This window comes from Paralichthys olivaceus, chromosome 18, assembly GCF_024713975.1.
Source record: "Paralichthys olivaceus isolate ysfri-2021 chromosome 18, ASM2471397v2, whole genome shotgun sequence".
In the NCBI taxonomy this organism is placed as follows: Eukaryota; Metazoa; Chordata; class Actinopteri; order Pleuronectiformes; family Paralichthyidae; genus Paralichthys; species Paralichthys olivaceus.
The window spans coordinates 10,853,589-10,876,643 of NC_091110.1; the positions used below are offsets into that span (position 1 = coordinate 10,853,589).

Sequence of the window (23,055 nt, forward strand, 5' to 3'; positions counted from 1 at the left end):
CAAACACCACTCCATCAAAGGGAAACCATTAATGTTTAAGGAGAAACAAGGGAATGAATTGTAGAGTAGAGGCCACAATGAATAACATCACTGAGCTGTGTGAGTCAGCCCACACTCGTATGTGTGTCTGACAGACAGTACATAGTAGAGAGAAACAAAGACAGTGATAAGGGCAGAGAGAGAGTAAACATTTTCATTTGACAGCTGCAAAAAATTATTTAAATTGAACTCTTTTTTAATTTTAAACAACTACGACAAGCAATGGAAACATGACACCTGCGTGAATGTTGCGCCTTTTCTTGGGCAAGGGCGTGCATGGAGACCCGGACGTTGATGCACAGATAGCGACAAATGTTTGTGTTCTTATTATTTCTGACATCTGGAGAATGACATGCAGCAGTGACTTCTTTCATCACATCGTTTCAGATGTGATGGTTTCTGGCACTTCCCTGACGTGGAACATGACTCAACAAGGGCGAAAAAAACAAGCACGCAAACTCCTTTTGAAATAAGAAACGTGCACACTAAACTAAAGGAGGTATTAGAGGAGGGTGGGAGAAGAGATTAGGGGAGAGAAGATGTGGGCTCTGGTTAAAATGGAAAAAAATGATGTTGTGATGTTTTGCAACATATATTTCACCTCACAAGAAAAAAATGGCACTATCCACCTACCCACAACTTCTCTGCAGCCATTAAATCCTTTTAGAAACATAAAACACCCTTTCCTCATTACTCACGTCACAGGACTATTCATCAAATGTTTCAGCATGGTTCTGCACATTGGCTCCATGTGAACCAGTTCAAAATCTCACTTCAAAAGGTAATGCATACTAAAAATGGCAAGCAAGTGTGTGTGTGTGTGTGTGTGTGTGTGTGTGTGTGTGTGTGTGTGTGTGTGTGTGTGTGTGTGGAAAAGGGACGAGCAAAGAAGAGACAAATGGAATTCATCCGTGTTTAATTAGAGACAATGAAGGGGAAAGAGTGTGTCTGTTGCAGAGAAAAGAAACGAGGCCAAGAGAAATGCTCATCACGTGCTTGTACAGATGTCGCCCGAATAATACTTTACATTCACTATGACGATGTCCAGTGGACACAAGGAACAGTTTCACTCAGTTCTTTATATCATAAACAACAGTAAAAGTTCTTATTCATTATGTCTATCATCCCCCACTGAAGATGAGATGACAGCCCCTCTCAGTCATATCTTCACTGCACATCCAGTGAAAATAAAATGTCAAAAAATCCCCACCTCCTCCTTCCAGCTTGTTAGCTTTCTCCTCACATTGTTGAGTGTCTCAGTGTCTCCTGTTGGAGCTGTCCTTCCATCTCCTGCCAACCCCAAGCTTGGATCCCAACTACTGCATCTGCCACTGTCACAACATGCTGTCCAACACCGGGCAACTACTCTTAACATAGTTCCTCAACTGTCACCGCTGCCTTCCTAACAATTCCCTCTCTCTTGGAGTCTCAACTCATTGCTTGGTTGTCCACCCTGCAGCTATAATGTTTCACTTTACTCTCACAGTGTCATTTCCAGAATACAGTAAAAAAGCAAGTAAGCAACCTGCTAATCATCAAACAGCTAACAAACTAGATATTACCCTCAGGAGCTGGTGGAGACCAAAGACAAAGCTTACAGTACATTCACCAGGTGGACAAAACCCAAACTCAGTTTCCTCCTGCTGCCTCTGAGTGGCTCGAAATCTGCTACTGCAGGTATAAAAGTTCTCTGTAGAGTTTTTGACCTCTAGTAGCACAATAAGCCTTTTTTGTCTATTACTGGGGCCATGTTTTATTACTCTGTTGAAAAAGAGAGTATCAAATCCTGACAAGATGATGCTGTAAAGCGGTTCCTCCAATGAAAATCTTTACAGTCAAAATGGAGAAAAATATTTTGTTTTCTAATATATTCTAAAATGAAGCCGAGCATTCTACGTCACATCATTTGGTGTTGCTGCTTTAAATGCAGTGTGTCACAGTAGTGAGACATGCTGCTCAATAGATGCATATTCTCTGACACTTCCTTTCTGTCCAGAGCTTCGTGTTTCACGGATGGACAGCATGCTGCAGTGGAAGGACATGGACGAGTGCAGAGGACAGACCTTTCATTCTTTCGGTATTAAATAGTTTGACACGTCGAGCGACAGAGTGGGACAGAGAGGGAGTGAGAGAGGGTCCTTGTCACTGCTCTCTCCAACATAAATGCAGTATTATGACCAGCTCAAACAGATTCTCATGAATGTGAAATGAGGCAGCCAGAGTAAGAGGATAGAACGACCTGCGAACCAAACCTCAACAGATACACTTTGTTCATAAGCAGCAGCCATCTTGTTTTCATTGCTTGTATGCACTCACGTGGAAAATTAATGCAATTTTTTACTGCCGATAGTTCTTCTGCCTCAAAGAAGTAGTGTCAGCATTGCTCATCGACTGCTAACTGTCCAAGATAAAGTGCGGCTGTTGTTTTCAAAATGGTCAGTCCTGCATAAATTCGAGGCAGTGTGTGTGCATGTGTGTGTGAAGCCGAACAAATTTCTTTTTCCAACAGCTTAGTGGGTGATGCTGTCCAGGCAAGAATGTGCCAGAAGCTTTGCAAGGAAGGAGAGCTTAAATAGCTGTTGGACACCAGACCACGTGGCAAGAGTTTGTTTTTGAACAAAAACATGGAAACAAATGTAAATTAAAATTAAGTTTCTATACTGAATGTTCGAGTCGTTATTTAGGATCTTAGACTTAAAGGTCCTAACTGTGCAGTTGCTACCAGAATATATTGTATATTAATATACGACTTTCCTGCTTTTACTTTGAAGGCCAAGACAGCTGTAGGCACAGTCACATTGTGCTTCCCTTCATATGAATTTGCCATGCACGCAACCATTGAAAAATTGTGATGCCACAGTTTGGCATTGTGTGATGTAAAATAAATGAAGTGATCACAAACTGCGTGGAATCGATGCCATGGTGTGTATTTGTAGTAGTTGAGGGTAATTTTGGAAAAGCTTAGAAGTTAGCTTTCTGTACATGAAATAAACTCTTAAACATTATAATACATTCATCTGAAGTATAAGATTTGAGGTCAAATGTTTCTGAATCACCCAAAATAAAAGTAATGCTAAATAAATATATGTTTAAGATGTTTTTCTCTAGCCCTTAAAAAACTAACACTTGCCTCAGTGTATTTGCCGATCGTCCAGGATCCTCCACCGTTAAATCACCAAGAAGTATAACATCAGCTGATGATCAGCCAGTTTTCTCTTATTTATCTGATGACCTCGTCCCTTTAGCCACCTCCCATCCTCGTCATAGACCACTTTGTCATTCTTTACCTTCACCATAACCTATTCTAATGTTATTCTTACCATGGAGTCTTGAGACAGAGACAGAGGCCTCATTTATTCAAGATGAGTCACCATAAATATTTGCCTGGAGTCGTCTGTTTACCATCTGCTGTCTTTAAACGAAGCTCCACACAAAGCTGATACTGGCAAAACCTCATCGTGCTCCGCTCTCGGAGGGACTGGAGAATTATATAATCTCCCAGCGAAAACGGCTCATGTCCAGATTTTTTCAAACGGAAGCGAACAAAGTGTTTTTGTGGATCGGAGGAAGTCAGGCTGCTGCTGACATCAACACGGTGGCGGGGTAACCACATTTGCTCTGAAAACATGAATGAAATTGAACAGATGTGATTCGTACAGAGTGTGTGTGTGTGTGTGTGTGTGTGTGTGTGTGTGTGTGTGTGTGTGTGTGTGTGTGTGTGTGTGTGTGTGTTGAGTCGGCTCTCACTGCACACTTGAACATTGCTTTTGAGTACAAAGTGCCGGCTTCAGCCAAGTGTGGATTTACTCAGCTTTGTGCATGAGAGGACAAATGTAGTTTCTGACACAAAGGATATGTGTGATTCCACCAGCAATTTTTTAAAGCTCTTTTTCTGCAGTTTTTACTCACCAGCATCGATGATACACTCCATTAAGTTCTAGTGTTGACTCAGCGGTAACAAAGAGGCAGAAATGAAGTTATTAAAGTGGAGGAATATTTGTATTTATGTTGATTTACTGAGACAAGGATAATTTGCAAAATCTAAAACTAAAAAGGTTTATATTACATCAGCTATGCAGATGATTGACATCATCTTAAGAAGGATTAAGGTTTTAAACTTGTTTTTATGTGAACTAATGGAAGAAACTGGCCCACATGTGTCTGTACATGCCAACAGGAAATTACCCAAAGGGTCACATACAACAGAAATATACTACAATGGCATTTCCATTTATATCTCCTCTTCTTCGTTCTTGACAATGATTTGCATGTAATTAAACACATTTGGAGTTGACTGAATACAAACTATTTGCCTCTAAGGTATTCAGCTGAAATGCAATCAAAAGTGAACTAATTTGTCTAGATGTAAAAATTTTATGATTAAGCATGAATCCCTTGGCCTTCAGGGCAACAATAAGATTTGCATTTAATAAAGAGTTGAGTATCAATGCCTCTGATGACTACAATTAAGAAGGTATACATAGGGATGACATGCATGTAGAATTTCACTAAAAACGAATCATCAGCTTTTGCAGGAATTTAATGTGTTTTCCTCTCTACAGGAAAATGTGTGATTTTGATTCTGTAGACATTTCAAATGTTTCATCTGGATGCTGGAACGCCTGGTGGCATTTATTACAACACTTATTAAATGCCAGATTGTACTAAAACAAGGGCCTTTCTGAACCCTTGGCGGCTCCATAGCATTGATAAGATCCATACGGCACATTCGTCACATTCAGAGGAGGTCTGGGAAGCATGCGGTCACATTCTTTTCATTGTGTGTACACAAATGCATCCTGGGCCACATTGAAGGAGCTGCAGCATATTTAGCTGACTTCCTCTGACTCGCAACAGATTCACAATGAATCTAAAGTATTTTAGTAAGTGTTTCGTTTACATAGATTTTTTTGTGGCAGCCACCATAATATAAATGCATATTGATTTTCTATTTTTTTTTCTTCCCCCAAATGGGTAAAATCTTATTTCACTGCGCACTGCACATTGATTTAATCGACCTCTCCTGACATGAACACAAAAATATTGACAAAGGACCGATCTGAATAACATCATTTGGGCTTCAAACACAGAAAAGATTTATTAACATATCGAGCGGGGAAGTGAGACCAGAACAAAAGTTGTCTGGCGACACCTGTGGAAATAAAGGGTGTAAACTTGTAGCTGAGCACTCAAGAGGCAATTTAGTACCAGGTCTGAACAGGACAGGATCCGTCTGCAACAGGAACCTCCTCACATGACCCTGTTAAGATGAGGCTTTGATCTGATCTCACTCACTAGCCAAGGTGGTTTGGGATGCACATATCCTTTGTATGTTAAATGCTAATGCTAATCTTGTTGGTCCCTGTGAAGGACCTTAACAGACAAATGAATGCAGGAAGTGGTGGTTGTTTTATTGACAGCATGGCAACGCACACTCATGTATGTGACTGGAAGGCAATAAAACTTATCTCCATTTAGAAATCAAGACAACAGCTATCGATACCTCGGTAATGAGGGATCTTTAGTTGAAGCGAAGAAGGCAGTAACAAAATCTGAACACATTGTCAGCTGGACTCTTTGACGACATATGGACACAGGTGTAAATGGCAACGAGTGGTTGTCCACTCCATTCCCAAGACGCATGTTAGTTCAGGATGTAAACAGGGTCGATACGAGGCATAACAGCTGATGTTAGAAGAGATTTGTTTAAATTAAAAAAATTAAGCTTTAAGAAGTGTAATTTGCTACAAATTACAAAAATCTATAACCTCTGGGCAAAAGGGTTAGAACAGTTGCTTTACCATGATCCATTGATCAATGGAGTTTGATATGGTCAGCGGTGTTTGTGTAAATGGTGTTGACCTAACGTGACTTAACCTGCCTGGCCAGCTGCTTTGTTATTGAACGTATTGAGCACTTCGGTGCATGTGATGTGGTCATTCAGTCGGCTGGGGGCACATAATTGACGCAGGATCATGGGAGAAAACAGTCAATAAAAGCAACAAACAATATTCTTTGGAAGTTTATCTGTCATGTTCCAAACCCAGTCTAAATGTTGAATGTGTTGAGTTCATGAGAAAGTCATTAAGATAATGGAGAATATTCAAATTCAAGCAAGGTCAAGGTCCTTTTTACTTCTGGGTAATCAAGGTCAAATCTTTTCAGATGAACCATGTGAGTAAAAATACACACAAACGAATACACACACAATCAGAGAGAGCGAGGAAGGGATGAAAGACTGTCGGCTTTTCTTCCTCTCCCTCTCTCTCTCGCCCTCTTTCATGTGCTGATGAAATGAAGCCCTAATGTACAACAGGTGTGCCATCGACACACTACGCTATTTAGTCCTTTTAATCACCTCTCAGCCAATCACAAGCAAATTGGGTTGAACATCTTTTAAATTGATAAAGTAAATGGGTTGTCTGGTGCCCATGAAAAATGAAAGAAGTACAGAAAGAAGGAACCGAAAAGTTAGATTTACCACTCTGTGGTTGTTTGCTTCCACCAGTCCAGTTTCAAGATTTTTTCATGGTAAAAAAGGATTTTGTGAGATCACAATGACCAAATTTGAAGAAATACTACCAAGGCATTCTTGAGAGATCACAAGACCAACTCAGTGTTTAGGGAGATCAATGTGCCCTTGACCTTTTACCCTTTTGACCACCAAAATCTCAAGTCCAACAGAACTTTAGTACCAACTTTAAAGAAATTCCCTCAGGGCATTCTTGAGATATCATTTTCACATTAGTGGTGGAGTGTGGAGCCATAAAAAGCATTATGAATGAAAGAAGAGAACAAATGGATAATTGTATCAAGGAAATTAGGCGAATCATAAAAACGTTACAAACTTCAAATGATAATCCAAGGACATTAACGGTTGTTTTCATCTGAACATTTGCAAGAATGCCACATATGAATAAAAAAATATAAAATCATTTTAAATGATATTTCCCAAGGTAACGCTTGAATTTATCAAAATTGGCCATGGTGATCTTCACAGCTCCCCCAGCAGTCAGCCTCTTAATCAATGCGTTCAAAGCCCAGTGAGCACTTAAATATCAGTTACAGCTCATCTTAAACAGCCCCCTGCACCTCCATTGTGCTACACTGAGGGCCGAGGTGTAAAGGTGTAATGACTTTATCTAGCAGTGATTACATTTGGTTTCGACTCTTTCAGAAGCAATTCATTGCAACTTAACGTGTCATATTCTTTGCATCATAGGACTCAATTAAACTCATCCCAGGGCTTCAGAGAGCACAGGTCAACAAAGGGGAATTGTAAAAAGAAAATCAAATATGTTTAATTAATATTTTTGCACTGGAGGGATCAAATGAGAATGTGTGTCTACCCAACCCTGCTGCAGACTCCTGTTTAAGCCTCTGCATTTTGGCAAGCTCTATCTCGTTTTTATATAACCAGAAGCAACCATATTTGGAGGAGGGGGGGGCAAGTCTGAAAGAGAGCTTGATGACACTGTACACCCACCTGCACCTGCACCCATCGAAAGGTACCAACTGTCAATCACACAGACTCAAAGCTCCTGTGATTTATGATCTATTTTACTCTCAATAGGAGAAGAATTTGTACAATGTTTTAAAAAATATATATCTAACACTAGTATATCAAAACTATTTATTTAAAGTATATTTACCCTCAAGAAAAATTTGAGCCACAAAGAAAACCTGATCAGTTCTTAAACTACAAGATGCAAGCTGAACATAAAGAAAGAAACTATACAACTGTATAGTATCACCACAGCACAGGTGAAGAAAACACCTGGTGCTCAGTGTTTTCCCATCTAGTGTGGTTATCCTTTCAAATGATCACAACAAACATGATTTATCACAGCTGTCAACACAATGTCATTCATCACGATGAATTCTAGTTGGTTCAAAACCTGCTTTTGCAAGAAAATATCTCCTCCATTCTAAGTGAACCGAGCCGAGCAGGATTTAAATTGCACTTAGCTGCACTGAAGCAGGACAGCTATTCAAATGCAAGCAGATAAAAAGACAGCAGGATTAAAACTCTCCAAGGAATAGTATGACTTAAGTGGAAAATCATAATGATGGTGTGAGTTTGCAGGAAAGTGGTAGATGTTACTGACTCAGCGCGTGTGCTTGGGAGTGTGTGGTATACAGGGTCAGAATTGGAAATGCTCGTATGTGTGTGTGTGTGAGAGTGTGACCATGTGGACCTACCTGTTCAAAGTGATGCGGAATAGAAGGCTCCCTCCTGTGAAGCTGGAGCTGCTTGTCAATGTTGTCCTTCAGGCACTGACACACACGGCGCTTCTGGTCTGCTGAAAAGGCTTCCAGGCTCAGCAGGCAGTCACACTTCTAGAGACATACAGGAAGAGAGAAGGGGAGACGGACAGAGAGTGAGAGAGAGAGAGAGTGGGTGAGGAGCAAGAGGGGTGGAGGAAAAGAAAACGGCCAATTAGGCATCTGCTGTCAGAGAAATAAAGAAGTTCCTCCTTGGATAAGGGTTCAAGACGAGAAGAGCACGAGAAAACAAATAAGAGGATTACAATAGAAAATGTGCACGTGTGAAATGAGGAAAATGCAAATGACACATTTTTTCTCTTGTTTTACTGGAACTGTTTAATGAGGGTCTGAGACGGGAGCTACCAGCGTCCGTCTACCTGTGTGTGTGTGTGTGTGTGTGTGTGTGTGTGTGTGTGTGAGTGATAGAGGGCAATGAGTGCCATCAGAGACGATAATGCCAAACAAAAGAACGTAATCCATCACACGTATCAGAGGTCTAACACCTTTCTGTGTGTGAACGAGCATGATAGCACATCTGCGTGTGTCCAGCGGAATGAAATAAACGATCTCTATAACAAAGACGGGCCCTTCTACCAGCACTGGTGTTAATGTGCACAAACAGCTGCCATCTGAACTTTGTTTTCCCGACACCACACACTGTAAAGTGGTGCAGCCCCGTGGGCATCAAAACGCTAGCATTAGTGAAATTAGATAAGAGCCGGTCTCCACTTCACACAGATTTTGATACGCTGGCAAAATAATTACAGTGCGTGACTAATGGCAAGATGGTACTCCTGAAAGAGAACAAATCAATACGCCCCAGCTGGGAAATGCATTGGAATAAATATCTGACAGCCAGTGGTTAAATTAGAGTTGGTCAAATGGCCTCTTATTGAAAAGAGTATAAATACCCCTGAGCTGACTCTCCAGGACATCCTGTTATCTGTGTTTGACCTCAGTGACGGATCAGATTAAATCTGATTGATCGATTAATGTCCTCGTTTGTGTTTGGTTACGACTCCAGCAATATGCTGTTGATAAAAAAACGATTTATCTCATGTTGATTTGTGCTTTAAACGCTAATTTGGAAACAGCTTCCGAGGTTAATGAGATAAGTACAATTTTTTTATGTGCTGCATTACTATTATAATGTTATGATTCACCATTTTAAATGTTTTCATCTTATATTTATCCTACTTTTATTACATATAGATAAGATGTGTTTAGTCATGTTTTGAGTCCATGCTTTTCATAAGAAACGTCCAGTATAAATAAACTTGACACAACTACCTCCTTTTGTGTTAAATCACAATGAATATCTTAATATGAGGTTTGTTTAGTTGAAGAAATGTCTCCATTACATCATTATTATGTTATGTATTGTTCTCACGTATGTTTTTTTCTATACCTCCTCTATTTCCAATTTGATCATTTCCACCTACCTACCGTTGTTCTGCCTCCGGCAGTGTCGGTGGAGAAACATTTGTGCGCTGACATTTTTGGGCCCGAGTCAGGATATAAATAGGATTTTTCCATTTTGTGCAAGACGACAGAGATCGACTGAAGCCCTCAGGGTCTTTCTTGACACTTGCTGCCCTGGTCAGTGGTGAATCATGTTGCTAGCTTATTTGCCTGATTCCTGGCTGCATGGACTTTTGCATGGCCTCATGGGCTGCCGTCTCTTTGAATATATGTCACTTTTAATGTCATTCAATGTCCTGTTGAAGATGGGAATGCTGCTGTTGTAGAGTCCACTGGCGCAAAGTGTTTGGTGGTTAAAGCCTTGTCATTGTTAGTGATGCTAACGCAGGGTAAAAAGGCATTTGAAGCTCACATCAGTAACAGCAACAAGTTTGCTTTGCTTTGACACAGAATCGAAGGCACTGCATACAAAGCAGAGTGGTGATGTGCAGCATTATGAAGTACATTATAATACAATACAATAACCTGCCAACACCTCCAGAATACAAATACACAAATAAATAAAAATCATGAGGTACAGTAAGAAACCACAATAAAGAGTCATTTTCAAGTCAAAAGTACAGAAATACGGAGAAAAAAACAAGCAAGAGAAGCAGGTTAGGTAGCGAAAGCATTTATGAAATTGAGCCTGACTGTTTTCTATTGCACCAAGAGATGATGAAATACAGTCTTTTTCAGAGTGGACAGAAATCAATGCGGATGTTCCTTGATATCCATCATTTGGACTGAAAATGAAGGATGAAGCAAAGGCCTTAATACTTGGAACACATATATACACACACATACACAATAACTTCAATATAAACAACAAGCTCTTTTTTTGAGATGTCACATTAGGGATGACATCATATTCCACAGATTAGCTAATCTATATGATGAGTCCTGGTTGCCTGGAGACGGCAAAGCGACACTGCTTATGCACATCTAAAATGAAGGTGTGCACGAGCTCCAAGTTGACACATGGTCGCATCCCAAGCCAACAAACCTTCAATCATGTGCGACCTGTTTATGCACATGCAACCCAACAGGAAAACACAGACACACGGCTACAGCTCAGGAGGTTGAGTGGTTCGTCCACTAATCTAAGGGAAGGCGGGTTGGATTACCGGCTTGTCCGGTCCACATTGCCAAAGTGTCCTTGAGCAAAACACTGACGGCCAAATTGCTCATGGCAGCGTGTAAATGAGATGTGTAGCTGATAAGGCAAAGGGCCAGATATAGAAGCCCTGCGCAAATCTGTGTTTGAACGGCTGAATGGAAACCGTACTGTTCAGCGTTGTGAGTGGTCGTTAGAGCTAGAAAAGCACTTTATAAACGCAGCCCATTTACACACATACATGGACATTTGCACATGAATGATATGTGATGCACTCTTCCTCTGTCTTCTTTAATTATCATTTGGAATAAATAATCCTGCAAAAGTTACAGAGGCTTTCCAGCAAACATTGCCTCATATGGCCAGGTTTTTCCACACAACTCCCTGCTGCCCCAACTCAGAGAAAACACATCTGCTACAGAGTTCACTTCAGAGTCCCAGGGGAAAGCATGCACCTGCATCCCCCTACACACAAACACACATAAACAGACACACTCACACAACTAGCAAGTCTCTTAAATCTGTACACAGCACCAGTCTGAACTTATCACTTAAGTTAAGCACATTCAGTTGTAAAAAAACAGAAGAGCAGCAGGCCGGGACTCTTTTCGCCGCTTTGTGAGTTATCGTGAGTCGTTGGTCTCAGAGTTACCAGAGCGTTTACATCCCTGATCTGTCAAAGGGAGGAAGTGTGAGTGTTGACATAGTCTCTGTGTGTAAATATGAGGTACACAGTGCACACGATACTGTACACCACTTAATGACGTCATGCACATTTTGTCCTGTGGAAGGAGAGAAACGGGGGAAGTAACAGATGACAGACATAGAATAACACCATGCTCTGCCAGGGGAATACTAATGATGATTTATTTGTATCGGCTATCAATTTCACTTTCTCTTTTCGCCCCCATTACTGGACTTGTGCGCTGTGGCTTTTAACTCTGCATTAGTATTCAAGATTGTTACCCCGACAGTGACTCGCAGATCATTGCATGACATCAGTTAAAATAATAAATCGTGCCAGGAAATGAGTCAACTGTCGACAGCTGGCCACAGACCACATGTTTTACACAGGAATCATCTGGAGCCAGCTGGAGCGCTCTATAACGTTGGCACTGCAATTTATTTTACAGGACAGCTGTCTCCCACTTTCAAGTAGTACTTCACTTGTCTGACGCGTCTCTCATTTTGGGTCGAAGCCACCAAATAAAATAACATTGTATCCGTGTCTGGACCAAATAATATTTATCATCTGGGCTGCTTTGAGTTTGAGAGGAATTTACTGGAATCTCCTCAAGTCTTCGGTGGTAAATCTTGAGAGATTTTTTCGTTAAGTTCATGTTGCTTATTGGCAGTAAACAGCTTCTGGGCAGCGTCCCACAAACATTGGAATTTGTAAGTTTGCGCAACAGAGTCAGGTCCTGAATGAAGCCTTTATTATTGGGATAATGGAGTGACTATTCATCTTATTCCTAAAATGATCACCTTAATATCCGGATTAGCTACAATAGCAAATGGATGCTTTACTCTAACTCCCCTGTTTATAAATGCAGCCATCCAAGAGATAAACATGAGTCCTAATGAAAGAAAATTCAATGAATGGCCACTAGCCTGCCAGTGGCTAAAAATACAGGCAGCATTTCCCCTTAATCAGATTGATTAAAGTGCTCCCTGGTTGAAGCCCTCCCCCCTGAGCCATCTGGCAGATGAGTTTTCAGACTCGACTGCTGTCAACACAGCTCACCTAGGCTGCTACTGCACAGGTTAGCATGCTTTCAATGACAGCTTAAGTATGCAATGCAAGTGAGGGAAGTCACATTCAGGAATTGTTTTTTCTCACTTCCTGGTAATACTAACCTGACTGTTATATATGTTTTGCTTTTAAGTGGCAAAGATCACATATGCAGAACAAAAATTCAATGTTTTGGGAAAGCTCAATTATTGGCTTTTCCCCCAGGTTTAAGCAGAGGGGTGTTGCAACAAGGTGAGCGAAGCAAGCAACTGCCTGGGGCCTCGAGCTGAGCGTGGCCCCCAAAACAAGCTGATGTTGTTGATCCACAACAACAAAACCTTTGTCAGAACGCCCTTAAACTACACGATCAGCTACGTACAGGGAACTGCAATTGCAACTGTATGCACTTTCTTTCGAATTTCAAGAATTGTTTGAAGGATGCATTGATGTGGTTTTCGTATAAGTTTTGTTAGATATAGTGCCTCCTGTCCCCTTTGCCCCTTAAAATACCACTGATGTCAAACTATGATTATCAGCTGCAGGCTATAGCCGTAGCAAATAGCAAATTCAATCTTCTCATCTAACACTTTTGGATATTTTTTGGGACCTCATTAAAACCTGAATCCAGGTATAAAACAACACATTTTTTCTAGGTCATCAAACTTTGCATGGAAGAAGTTGTTGCTCTCAAATTGAATTTCCACTAGAGTTTTGCCATGAGCTATAAATCCCACCCTTCTGTTCCAACCGAACCTGCACCCCTCTCTCCTCCTTAGCCTCACCCCAACTCCAGCGCAATCTCAGCTTTGATTAACCAGATGGAAATGTAGCTCTGCCCTTGGGATAGACTTCAGTCTGGAAGTTTGTTCATGTACACACGTTTGTGTTTTGAGAGTAAACACTGGAGGCAGATAAGGCTCACCTTTAAAAGTATGGATAGAAAGAGCCGGTAAGTAAAACACTGAAGAGCGAAGAAAGCTCTAAATCAAGTGTGCACACCACAGAGGATCAGTACACTAAAATGAGGACACATATCCATTACTATCCTCACACAGGCTGTGGAAAAGGTAATCTCTAGAGGGCAATAAAAGACATAATGCCACCTTGGTTTTACAGGTTAATGATAACGATGATGTTATCATTTAAATGAATGGTGAAATATATAAGTACAGTTTATATATGTAAGTATTCACATGATTCATACCATGCTCCTCAGAGATCAGTGGGTTATTCTAAGTCCCTATACACTGTCCAACCAAGCAGCATCACAATCACACCCTGTTAGTTATGTACACGGCTGCTGAACATGCTATCGTGACATGTCACTCTCTCACAGCCGAATTAGTAACGGATCAAACTACCAGCACGTCACTTTCTTATTATCTCATAGTCCTACATAATCAAGAGCACACCATTGCCATCTTATGGCTTTGGACAAATTACTGTATCAATGGGTTTATGGCTCCTTCCACCCAAGAGACATTTAAACAAGAGGGGAGCATTAGCAGCTGGTTGACTCTACACTAAGTGTCATTAGATGTGAAAGTCATTTTAACTCTTTTTCTGTTATTTTAGGTTTTAAACATGTCCTCATTTTTTTCTTCGGCTCAATTTATATCCGTGCAATTGTGGCTCACAGGTTAGCCAACGTTTTGGTCCAGACTGAAACATGAACTTAAATGGTATTCAGAGCGCATAGATCCACTGAGACACATCTTCTATTTTATATTTGCTCATGTTCTCTTTACCTCATTTGGACTTATTCTGAATTTCCCCAGAGTGGAATCACACTGCTGTATAATACCTGATAATCTTAAACAAAAAATACAAACGTTCAGAAACAAATGCAACACTTATATTTCACCAAACTATTTAAACAAGGAATGCAACTTCCTCTCGACTCTGCGGCTTTCCCACACTCTTTTATCTATTTCTAGTTTGTTTGTCTGGTTTCCAGCTCGCAGCTCTTCTGTGGTTAGCCTAGAGAGAGTTGCAATGAAAAGAGCATGTAAACAGGAGTCCGTGGCCTGAAGACCCACTGGGGAGCGTGATAAGCACATGACACGGCAAAGAGGAAGCTTTCTGAAGTCAGACTGTTTCTGAAAGGTATATTCTCTTATTTCAAAACATCAGTAATGTCACATGTTTACTTTCAATGACCTGGTCGGTGAGTTAGGTCATTATTTTCAGAAATTGTTTGTCGCAATATACTAGAGTCGACAATAAAGTTGATTGATCATGTTAATAACGTCATCGTGTTAGCTATAAATAATCCGATGACTCTCAGATCCTTTCAGTTCCTTTTCATGATGAAACAGTAACTCAGTATCTCACTTTCACTCTGACGTAATAGATAATTCTAACAAATAATAATCTTTAGCTATGATTATTATTTGGGTTACTCTCTCTATGGGAAGTGGAGCCCTCACCCTCTCTCTCTGGGTGAGAGGTTAAGAGACTGATATGTTCAGTGTATAATCCCCTCTGCTCCATTTCTGTATCAGCGGTGCACAGACACACAAGCAGTCAGAGCGGTGTCTATGTGTGTGGGACAAAAAGCAAGTCCCCGTATTGTAAATGTTTGAATGTCGTATGTTTAGGTTAGGTTTACGTTAAGTTTCAGTTTATAAGGTTACACAAGAAGTACTTATGGTTAGAATAAATCTCCAGGAAATGAATAAATGTCAATGTAATGCTCTCAGTGGTAAAGATGACATGATGTGAAATCCAATAGTAATTTGATACTGCTACCATTACAAGGTATAATAATAATAATAACCTATGACATTACTGGGAAAACAAACCAAATATCTTAACATATGACTAACCTTTGTTCCCTAAGATAATTGTCTATCAGCACATTACAAGTAGGTGTAGGTAACTACATATTCTTTTTAGCCTAACTGATTTCAGAAGAGTGAAATTGAACAGACAATAAATCAAAAATATGAATGGTCAATTATGAGGCCTAATATAATTTTTCAAAACATCTATAGATAGAGAATCTTTTTTTTTTTGGTCAAAACAACTGTGTTACAATCTGATATCGTGACAGCTCGACCATTATTGTGTTTATTGCAAAAGCATGAAGGCGCTGTTACGTATATACCTATGAAAAATGTAAATGCAACATTAATTTGTAACTTACTTCTGCACACATTTCCATTAAGGTCAGTGAATAATTTATGTGCTGACAGCCATTTGTCCTGCAACTGATGGAACATGGAGATTAATGCAGCTCATGAGAATATGTTCATCACTGATGCTGCTGGCCGAGTTGTTGGTGGTCGTAGATCTCAATGCAATCGTATCTCTAAAATGGAGGTCTTGAACATTGGATGGAGGAGATTATATTTAGATGTATAGCCAGTGAAGCGACAGCGCTGCCAGTCTGCACTGGCATATTAAATCAGAGGGAAAGCAAAGCACACTTTAAGTCGTGGCTCATCTGGAGGGAAGAGGGTACATCTCGGCTCAATCAGACCCCGGGGAGACGGGTCCTGCCCTGGCTGTGTTATGGATGGCTACCATGAAGGAGGTATTTTGCTGACTGGAGCCCCTGGGTGCATATCATTCACACCCTAACTTCAGCCTGCAAGTGGCAGCCAGTCTGTCATGCAGTTAATGATGTGCTTGAAAGCACAGAGATACCTAAAAACACACTGTATATGGACAGACACAAACCAGCAATTACAGATGCACATCCTTATTGATATGTTCAAGACGTTCTGGAGAAACACATCAATAGTGAGTGTTCACTTGAGATAATCAAATCAAAGCTGCAGCATTATTTGTGTCCACAAATGTTACATGAAGGTCGTCCTGCACATAATAAACCTCTAACCTTTGCTGCACATCCTACACAGAACCACTAAACGTATTCAACTGTAATCAGATCAGTTCAGCCTTCTCTGACTTCTTGAAAACAATTGTGGCTCTAACTCGCTTGAGACCGTGACAAGTTAACTCAGCACAGCATTAAACAACCGCTCAGTCATCTTCTTATCAAGGGATTACACATTTTCCATCCTTGCTTTTTTTTTTAAATCAAACTACTGCACTTACAGCAAACCCAGTGTATCAGATCTAACTACTTTATGCCACTGAGCCCCAACAACACAAACATTTGACTGTACCCCACACAGACCCCTCAATCAGTAACACTTACATCTCCACTGTCAGACAGCAGGTGCTGCTGCAATGAGTTCCCCTCCCTGACGAACCTTTTCTTATGCCCGACCCGGGCGGACAAGTTCCCCATGACGACTCTAGCTGTGACCCGATGCACTCCACTGGACCACTTATCTCGTACAGTGTCTCTCCTTTGTCTCTGTGTTTTTCATTTACACAGTGATTTCTTGCTTCCTCTCTTCCTGCGTCACTGACACACTTACACACACATGACTTTCCAGAGACACAATTGCACCCCCATCCACCACCAACACCACCACTTTCCCTTTCCACGTGTAAATCTGGGTTATATCACTTCTGTTTTGAGCAAGTGCTAAAATAGCATGACCTCCAGCTATATGGAGGAGAAGGACAGGAGTAGACAAACTGAGGAGGGCAGGCAGGAGAAGACTGATGATGGATAACCGCTCACAACTTAAATTAAAACGGAAAGCTTTTCATACCTCTGCAAAATGAAAGTGTTGTTTTACTTTAATCTGTGCAACTGTCTTTGAAATAAAGATCTTAAACATTTATGTGACATAATTTGGAGAGACTATATTGCATTTGAGGCTGTAGGAGATAGAGATCTACTGTGAAGGGGTCAGTTACATGACAAGTATCATAATATGTTACTGTGGAGTCCCTTAAGGATCAAATTTCCTATTTTGGTCCAAACTGATTTGTTTGAGTTTATGTATGCTGTATGTGTTCAGCTGTGGGGTTTTTCATCTGTTTTTTCTATTTACTAAACCACTGCATGACAAGTTATTTATAGCAGCACTGTACAAACGTCTCTTACTTCCTTTTAGGCACGTCCTGCATTTTTTTTATTGGACAGGATACGGAGAAATTCTGAAATATATCTGAAATATTTCAGGGAAGAAAAAAGGGAATCACACCCAACAAATGTCAGATCTGAACTCATATGACATTATACATACGATCATAACATTTACAATATGAACCCAAATTGTAAATTTTAATGTGACACGCCCATCCAGGAACTTCAAGGTTTAAGTGGCATAAAATAATCGAAAATAATCGTGATATTGTCTCTCAGTCATCCAGGTCCTGGTGAATCCAAGTGAAAAAAAACTGGACCCTGTTTCTGTCTGTTTGTTATTCTGGTTTTAGTTGGTGACCTGGTCAGGAGTATTAACAGAGAGGGAAATTACTGTCTTGAGGGCCAAAGCAATTTCACTAAAAACATGAGAGCATGTCCCAAATCTCTCTCTCCTCGTCTTTCTCTCAGTTAGTGCATGTGTCTGTCTGTGTGTCTGTGTGTGTGTGTGTGTGTGTGTGTGTGTGTGCATAAGTGTGTGTGACCTTTGCACAGACAAGCCAGAAAGTGCAATTCAATTAGAGTCTATCACATTACACACATATCTCATTTGAGTGAACGTAAACAAACAAAGCGCGCACACACACACACAGAGACAGACACACACACACACACACACACACACAGCGAAGGTCGGGGTCATCCAAAATCTCCAAACATTTCTTTATCTCCTCTGATCAACAAGGCTAAATAGTGCAGCTATTTGTGACATGGGTAAATGTCCTCTCCTAGTCACTTTAGATGTTTCTCCTTTCCTCCCCTTTCTTCCCTCCCTCCTTCCACCTCGCACGCTCCTCCAATTCACACGCCAGTGCACCCCACCAGCGGGCCAAGAAGGTCAGCCTCTCCGCAAAGTCTGTCGTCGCTCAAAGATAAACGAGTACTACAGCGGTTAAGCAGCTGCTGGAGAGGAGAGTCACAGTACACGTGTGAGGTAAGAGCAACAGTAGAAGCAATGTGATGTTTCACTGTGGCTACCGTTTGCTCCTTGAGGTATGAAATGGACTGCTGACAGGTGTATCAACGATAATAGATGACTGCACGATGTGTGTGTGTGGGGGGGATCTGACAAGATGGATAGAGGAACGAGTCCGACGGGGAAAACAGAAGTAGTAGAAGTAAATCTTAGCTGGAGTCAAACAAACGTTTGTACAGCTATACTTAACAGTACTTTGCATTGAATTCCATTCATTATGGATAGCCGGAACAAAACCTTATATCTAACCTTAACAATGACTAATTCATACTTTCATTCTTACCTTAACCAGGATTTTAGAAATGAAGTTTTGTCTCATTAGGACCAGGTTTTTGTCAACAACAAGACACACACAGATACAAAACCAAGTCTTAACCCTCAACACAGCCCAATGCAAAAGTGAGGACCGGTCTAAATGTCCTCACTTTCCAAAAATAACCTCCCTCTGCAGGGTCTATGCTTTAAAATGTTCCTCATAAAGATATAGGAACACACACACTCTCTGTCTCTTCACTGTTTCTCTGACCTCCTCTGTCGTCTGTCATACACACTGCAGCACTGGTCTGGTGTTTTTGGGAGAATCCTTTCAGAAGGACGCAAGCAACTATCAAGCTGTCAGAGGTCCCTACTGCTATTGTGGTGCAGTATGTGAAGTTAGATTTATTTGTGCATCCATGACATTTGAATAACTGGAATAAAGGCATTAAGAAACTGCATGGCATAAGAAACTGAAGAAATATGACAAGACAGGCTACTGTACAACCATCCCTGTATCCCTGCAGACCTTTTTAATGTGTCGCATAAAAACCCAAATCTACCTTTTAATTCCTTGAAACTCCCTCTCTCCTCCTCTCTTTCATCCTGCTTGCGTAAGACTTTCTATTTATATATGTTGCCTAATTGGATAGAATAATATTGGGGCTTTTTTTTTCCTTCCTCTTCTTCAGCCTATGGGACAGAAATCCTCTCATTCTGTCTGGAATTTCTGAAAAAGCCCCCGTAAAAAGATTCACAAGATGCTAATGAGGTTATGCAGCACATATCAGAGCAAAAAGCTGTTGTGTGTGTGGCAGGAGGTCAGGGTTTATACAGCTTCTTGAAGAAAAGATGAACTGTGTGAAAAACTGCAGAAAAATCCCAGTGGCTGGATGGATTAAAGGAAAAAAAGGGAAATAAGAGCATCAGCTATCCGGTATGTTAAGCCTATACTTTAAAAACACTTCTAAGACATCTTCACTTCAAGTGTGGAGTGTTGAAAAGCATTCGTTTCTTACGTAAGAGCAAAACAGAAAGACTGGTGTGTTCAGGCCAAGTTCTATAGATTCACAAGACACTTTATATAAACTGATTTGAGAGTCGCAAAGTTCACAGTCATGCTTCTTCCATCAATGCGCACAGTCGACTGCAGAGCTCCTCCAGGGAGGGGTGGCACAAACAGGGCGTTTACACAAACTCCCCCCCTCTCAGTGCGACACCTCTTTGCACAGGTGCTCGAGTCGACCACCGGGAGTCGCTAGTGCAGCAATGAGAAGAGGAGCCTCTCCGGCTTCACACCAGAAAACACTATTGGTGCTGCTGCAGAGTTAGTGAGTGGATGCTGTCTGTGGCACCCGAGCATAAAGAGACTACTTTTCCCAATGGGATGTGAAAGCAGCACGAAACGATGACGTTGCAAAATGTCATTATTTACTAAGTAAAACATTTTTTTCAGTCTGTCTTCATCACAAAACAGAACGTACATTAATATGACGACTATGGTTTTCACCTTTGGCTATTTTGATGTTTGTTTTGTTTGTCAGCAGGATTATCTAAAAAAACACTACGAATTTCTCAGAATGTTCGTGGAAGAATATATTTATCCAAAGAAATTGCGCCTTTAGCTCAATGTAACTAAACTACTCTTTAATGGTGTTTTATTGTGTTATTATTGTTTAAGTGGATGCTGGTCAGCATGTATATTATATCTTGTTTTTCTTTTAATTGCACTAAACCAAATTGCCTTCAGGATAAATGATAATTTTTTGCCAAACAGGGCCTTTTTTTTTTTGATTTTCACCAATTTCCCAGGGAATAATTTATGGATCTTAATTAAAAAATCTGGCATATTTTGGCAACTGATATCTACGAGTGTGTGAAATTTGGTGCAGCTTGATTGAATCTAAAAGGACTGGTGGAGTAATGTGGAGCGATTAGCTTGTGATAAATATGATGCAAAAGTAAGTAGGCCACATTTATTCTCTTAATGTGTCGGATACAGCTTGTGTTCCTTATCTCCTTTTCTCATTTGCAGTTATGAATATTAATCTTGCTAAGTAAAAGCTTGAGAGTTACGCTGTTACGAAATTTTTTAACACAAGTTATTTATAACTTTAATTAATTGAAAATATTGAGATATTGTGAGGCTTTGAAAAGGATCCAGATTGGGTGCTAGATTTTGGATCTGATATTGATATTGAGTCTCAACATGCTCCACAGCCTTGTTAGCACAACATCCACGACTCTACATATGCTATTTAGCAAACTGAGCAGTTTTCAATGCACTTTTACGCCGTGTGAGATTACATGTTGTGCATCGGGAGAAATATGACTGCAGGTGATGATGATATAAGAACAGACACAGAGACAATATTTCTTTTACACAAGATAATATTCTGTGAGGTGGCTCCAGAGAGTGTGCGACAGCTGCCATAATTGTACTATAACACAGAGAGATGTGTGCAAGAGGAGGGAGGGAGAGGATGAAGTGATGAAAACATAACACAACATTAGAAGCATGATGTAACCTGCAGTTCTATTCCCTCACACTTTCTGCGTTTTAAAAAAAATGTATGTTATGAAATGGACATGAAGAGAAGTGGTGGAAATAGAAGAGAGGATGCTGAAGAGGAGAGATGGTCTGTCTACCACCACCTGCAAACATGCTCATTAACTACAGCCAAGCTGCCAAGACAAAAAAATGTAAATGAATTAAGACTGAAAACAGCCAATCAGGCTCCAAAACTATCAAATCCTGTGAGAGAGCAGCAGCTTGCTTTTATGCTTTTGCTGTGAAATCACTGTCTAAACACTGTAATGACAAGAGAGAGGACAGTCATGCAGAACCCCACTGATATTCTGAGAGATTTTAAAACTAATCATGTCGAGCAGCACTTCACGAAGTAAAACAGTTGTGAAGGAAAAACACTTTGGATTTTACATCTCAAACTAAATCTTGTTATATATCATTTTGAAGTCTTTTCTTTTTGCTTCACGATATAGGAAGCTTTAAACTTTTGCTCAGACCAGTCTTTACACCATTAGAACTTCTCTGTCGTGTTCATTCATTTTTTATGCTGCTGAAACAATGGAGGACGTGAGCTCTCAAAATGCCATTTCAGTTGTTGAATAATTGGTAACCACCTCAATGTAATATTAATAATTCTGCTTCCCCTCTTCATCTTAAATTGATAGATAGAGGTACTTGATTACAGCGGGTAGAATAAAGGACGATGACTTGCAATAAATGCCGTAACTACGATTGTGTAAAAAAAAAATATTGTGGCATATATTAAATAAATACTTCTCCAACATAGAAAAGACTTTTTCTTAATGATTTCCTGAGGGATAATGCATTGGTCTTGGTAAAAGGAATCAACACATCTTGAGGGGGTTCATATCTGAGTGTGTGCAAAATGTGGGTTCATAGGGGTGTAGGCTCTTTTCAGCGGCTGTACGGTAACAAATTGGGCTACACACCTACCATCATGTGAATATGAGTTAATGAGGATTCAGTTTGGAATCAACAGTTTATATGTATCTTCAATAGTTTTACAACTGTGTCCAAACAAACATGATGGATCTGGTGCAGAATTGAAGGGGACTGCTAATCCTTGACAGAGCTATCAACTGAGTGTCACTGTAGTTTAAAATAAGGATTATCTTAAATCTGTTTTTGTGAAATGCACAGACATAATAAAAAAAATAACCTCTCTTGATGGAACAAACATAACATTTTATATTATATGCTTCTGTCAAGATAGAGATGGGTCTGGGATGGAGTCGAGTCTGACGGCCACACAGAGAAAAGACATTTTCATTACATCTTTCTGCTAATCCTTGTGTCTTCCCTGTAATGTGATTTCCACCAGAGTCAATTGCCCCTCCGGCTCACAGAACTAAATTGTTCACATTAGAGCCTCCTTTCCCCTTTTTCTCTTCCTTCTTTCAAACACAAACACACACCAGTCTCTTCTCTTACCTCGGTCATGTGAATAAGGTAGAACCTCAGCTCTTCAGCATAATCTGTAACACAAAGGAACAAAGACATTAATACTACTTCTGCACTACTACCCATAAATACTCCCTGTGTTTAATTTCCAATCTTCCTTCTTGTACACACTGCAGGACATTTGGAGCATATTGATTTACAGTTAGGATTTAAGTAAAAATAATCGTATTGATGCCGCAGG

The 23,055-nt window shown here is 40.3% G+C and overlaps 1 protein-coding gene across 8 annotated transcripts in view; it reads right to left on the reverse strand.

Moving 5' to 3' along the window:
- Positions 1–23,055, reverse strand: part of rgs3a (regulator of G protein signaling 3a) — a 133,287-nt gene that overhangs the window by 48,279 nt on the left and 61,953 nt on the right. For all 8 annotated transcript variants that reach the window (XM_069513464.1, XM_069513463.1, XM_020081849.2 and 5 more), the window contains 2 exons: positions 22,845–22,888; positions 8,242–8,379 (listed from right to left, as the gene is read on the reverse strand). In XM_069513464.1, the coding sequence (XP_069369565.1) occupies positions 8,242–8,379; positions 22,845–22,888 (182 nt within the window). The remainder of the gene's footprint in view (positions 1–8,241; positions 8,380–22,844; positions 22,889–23,055) is intronic.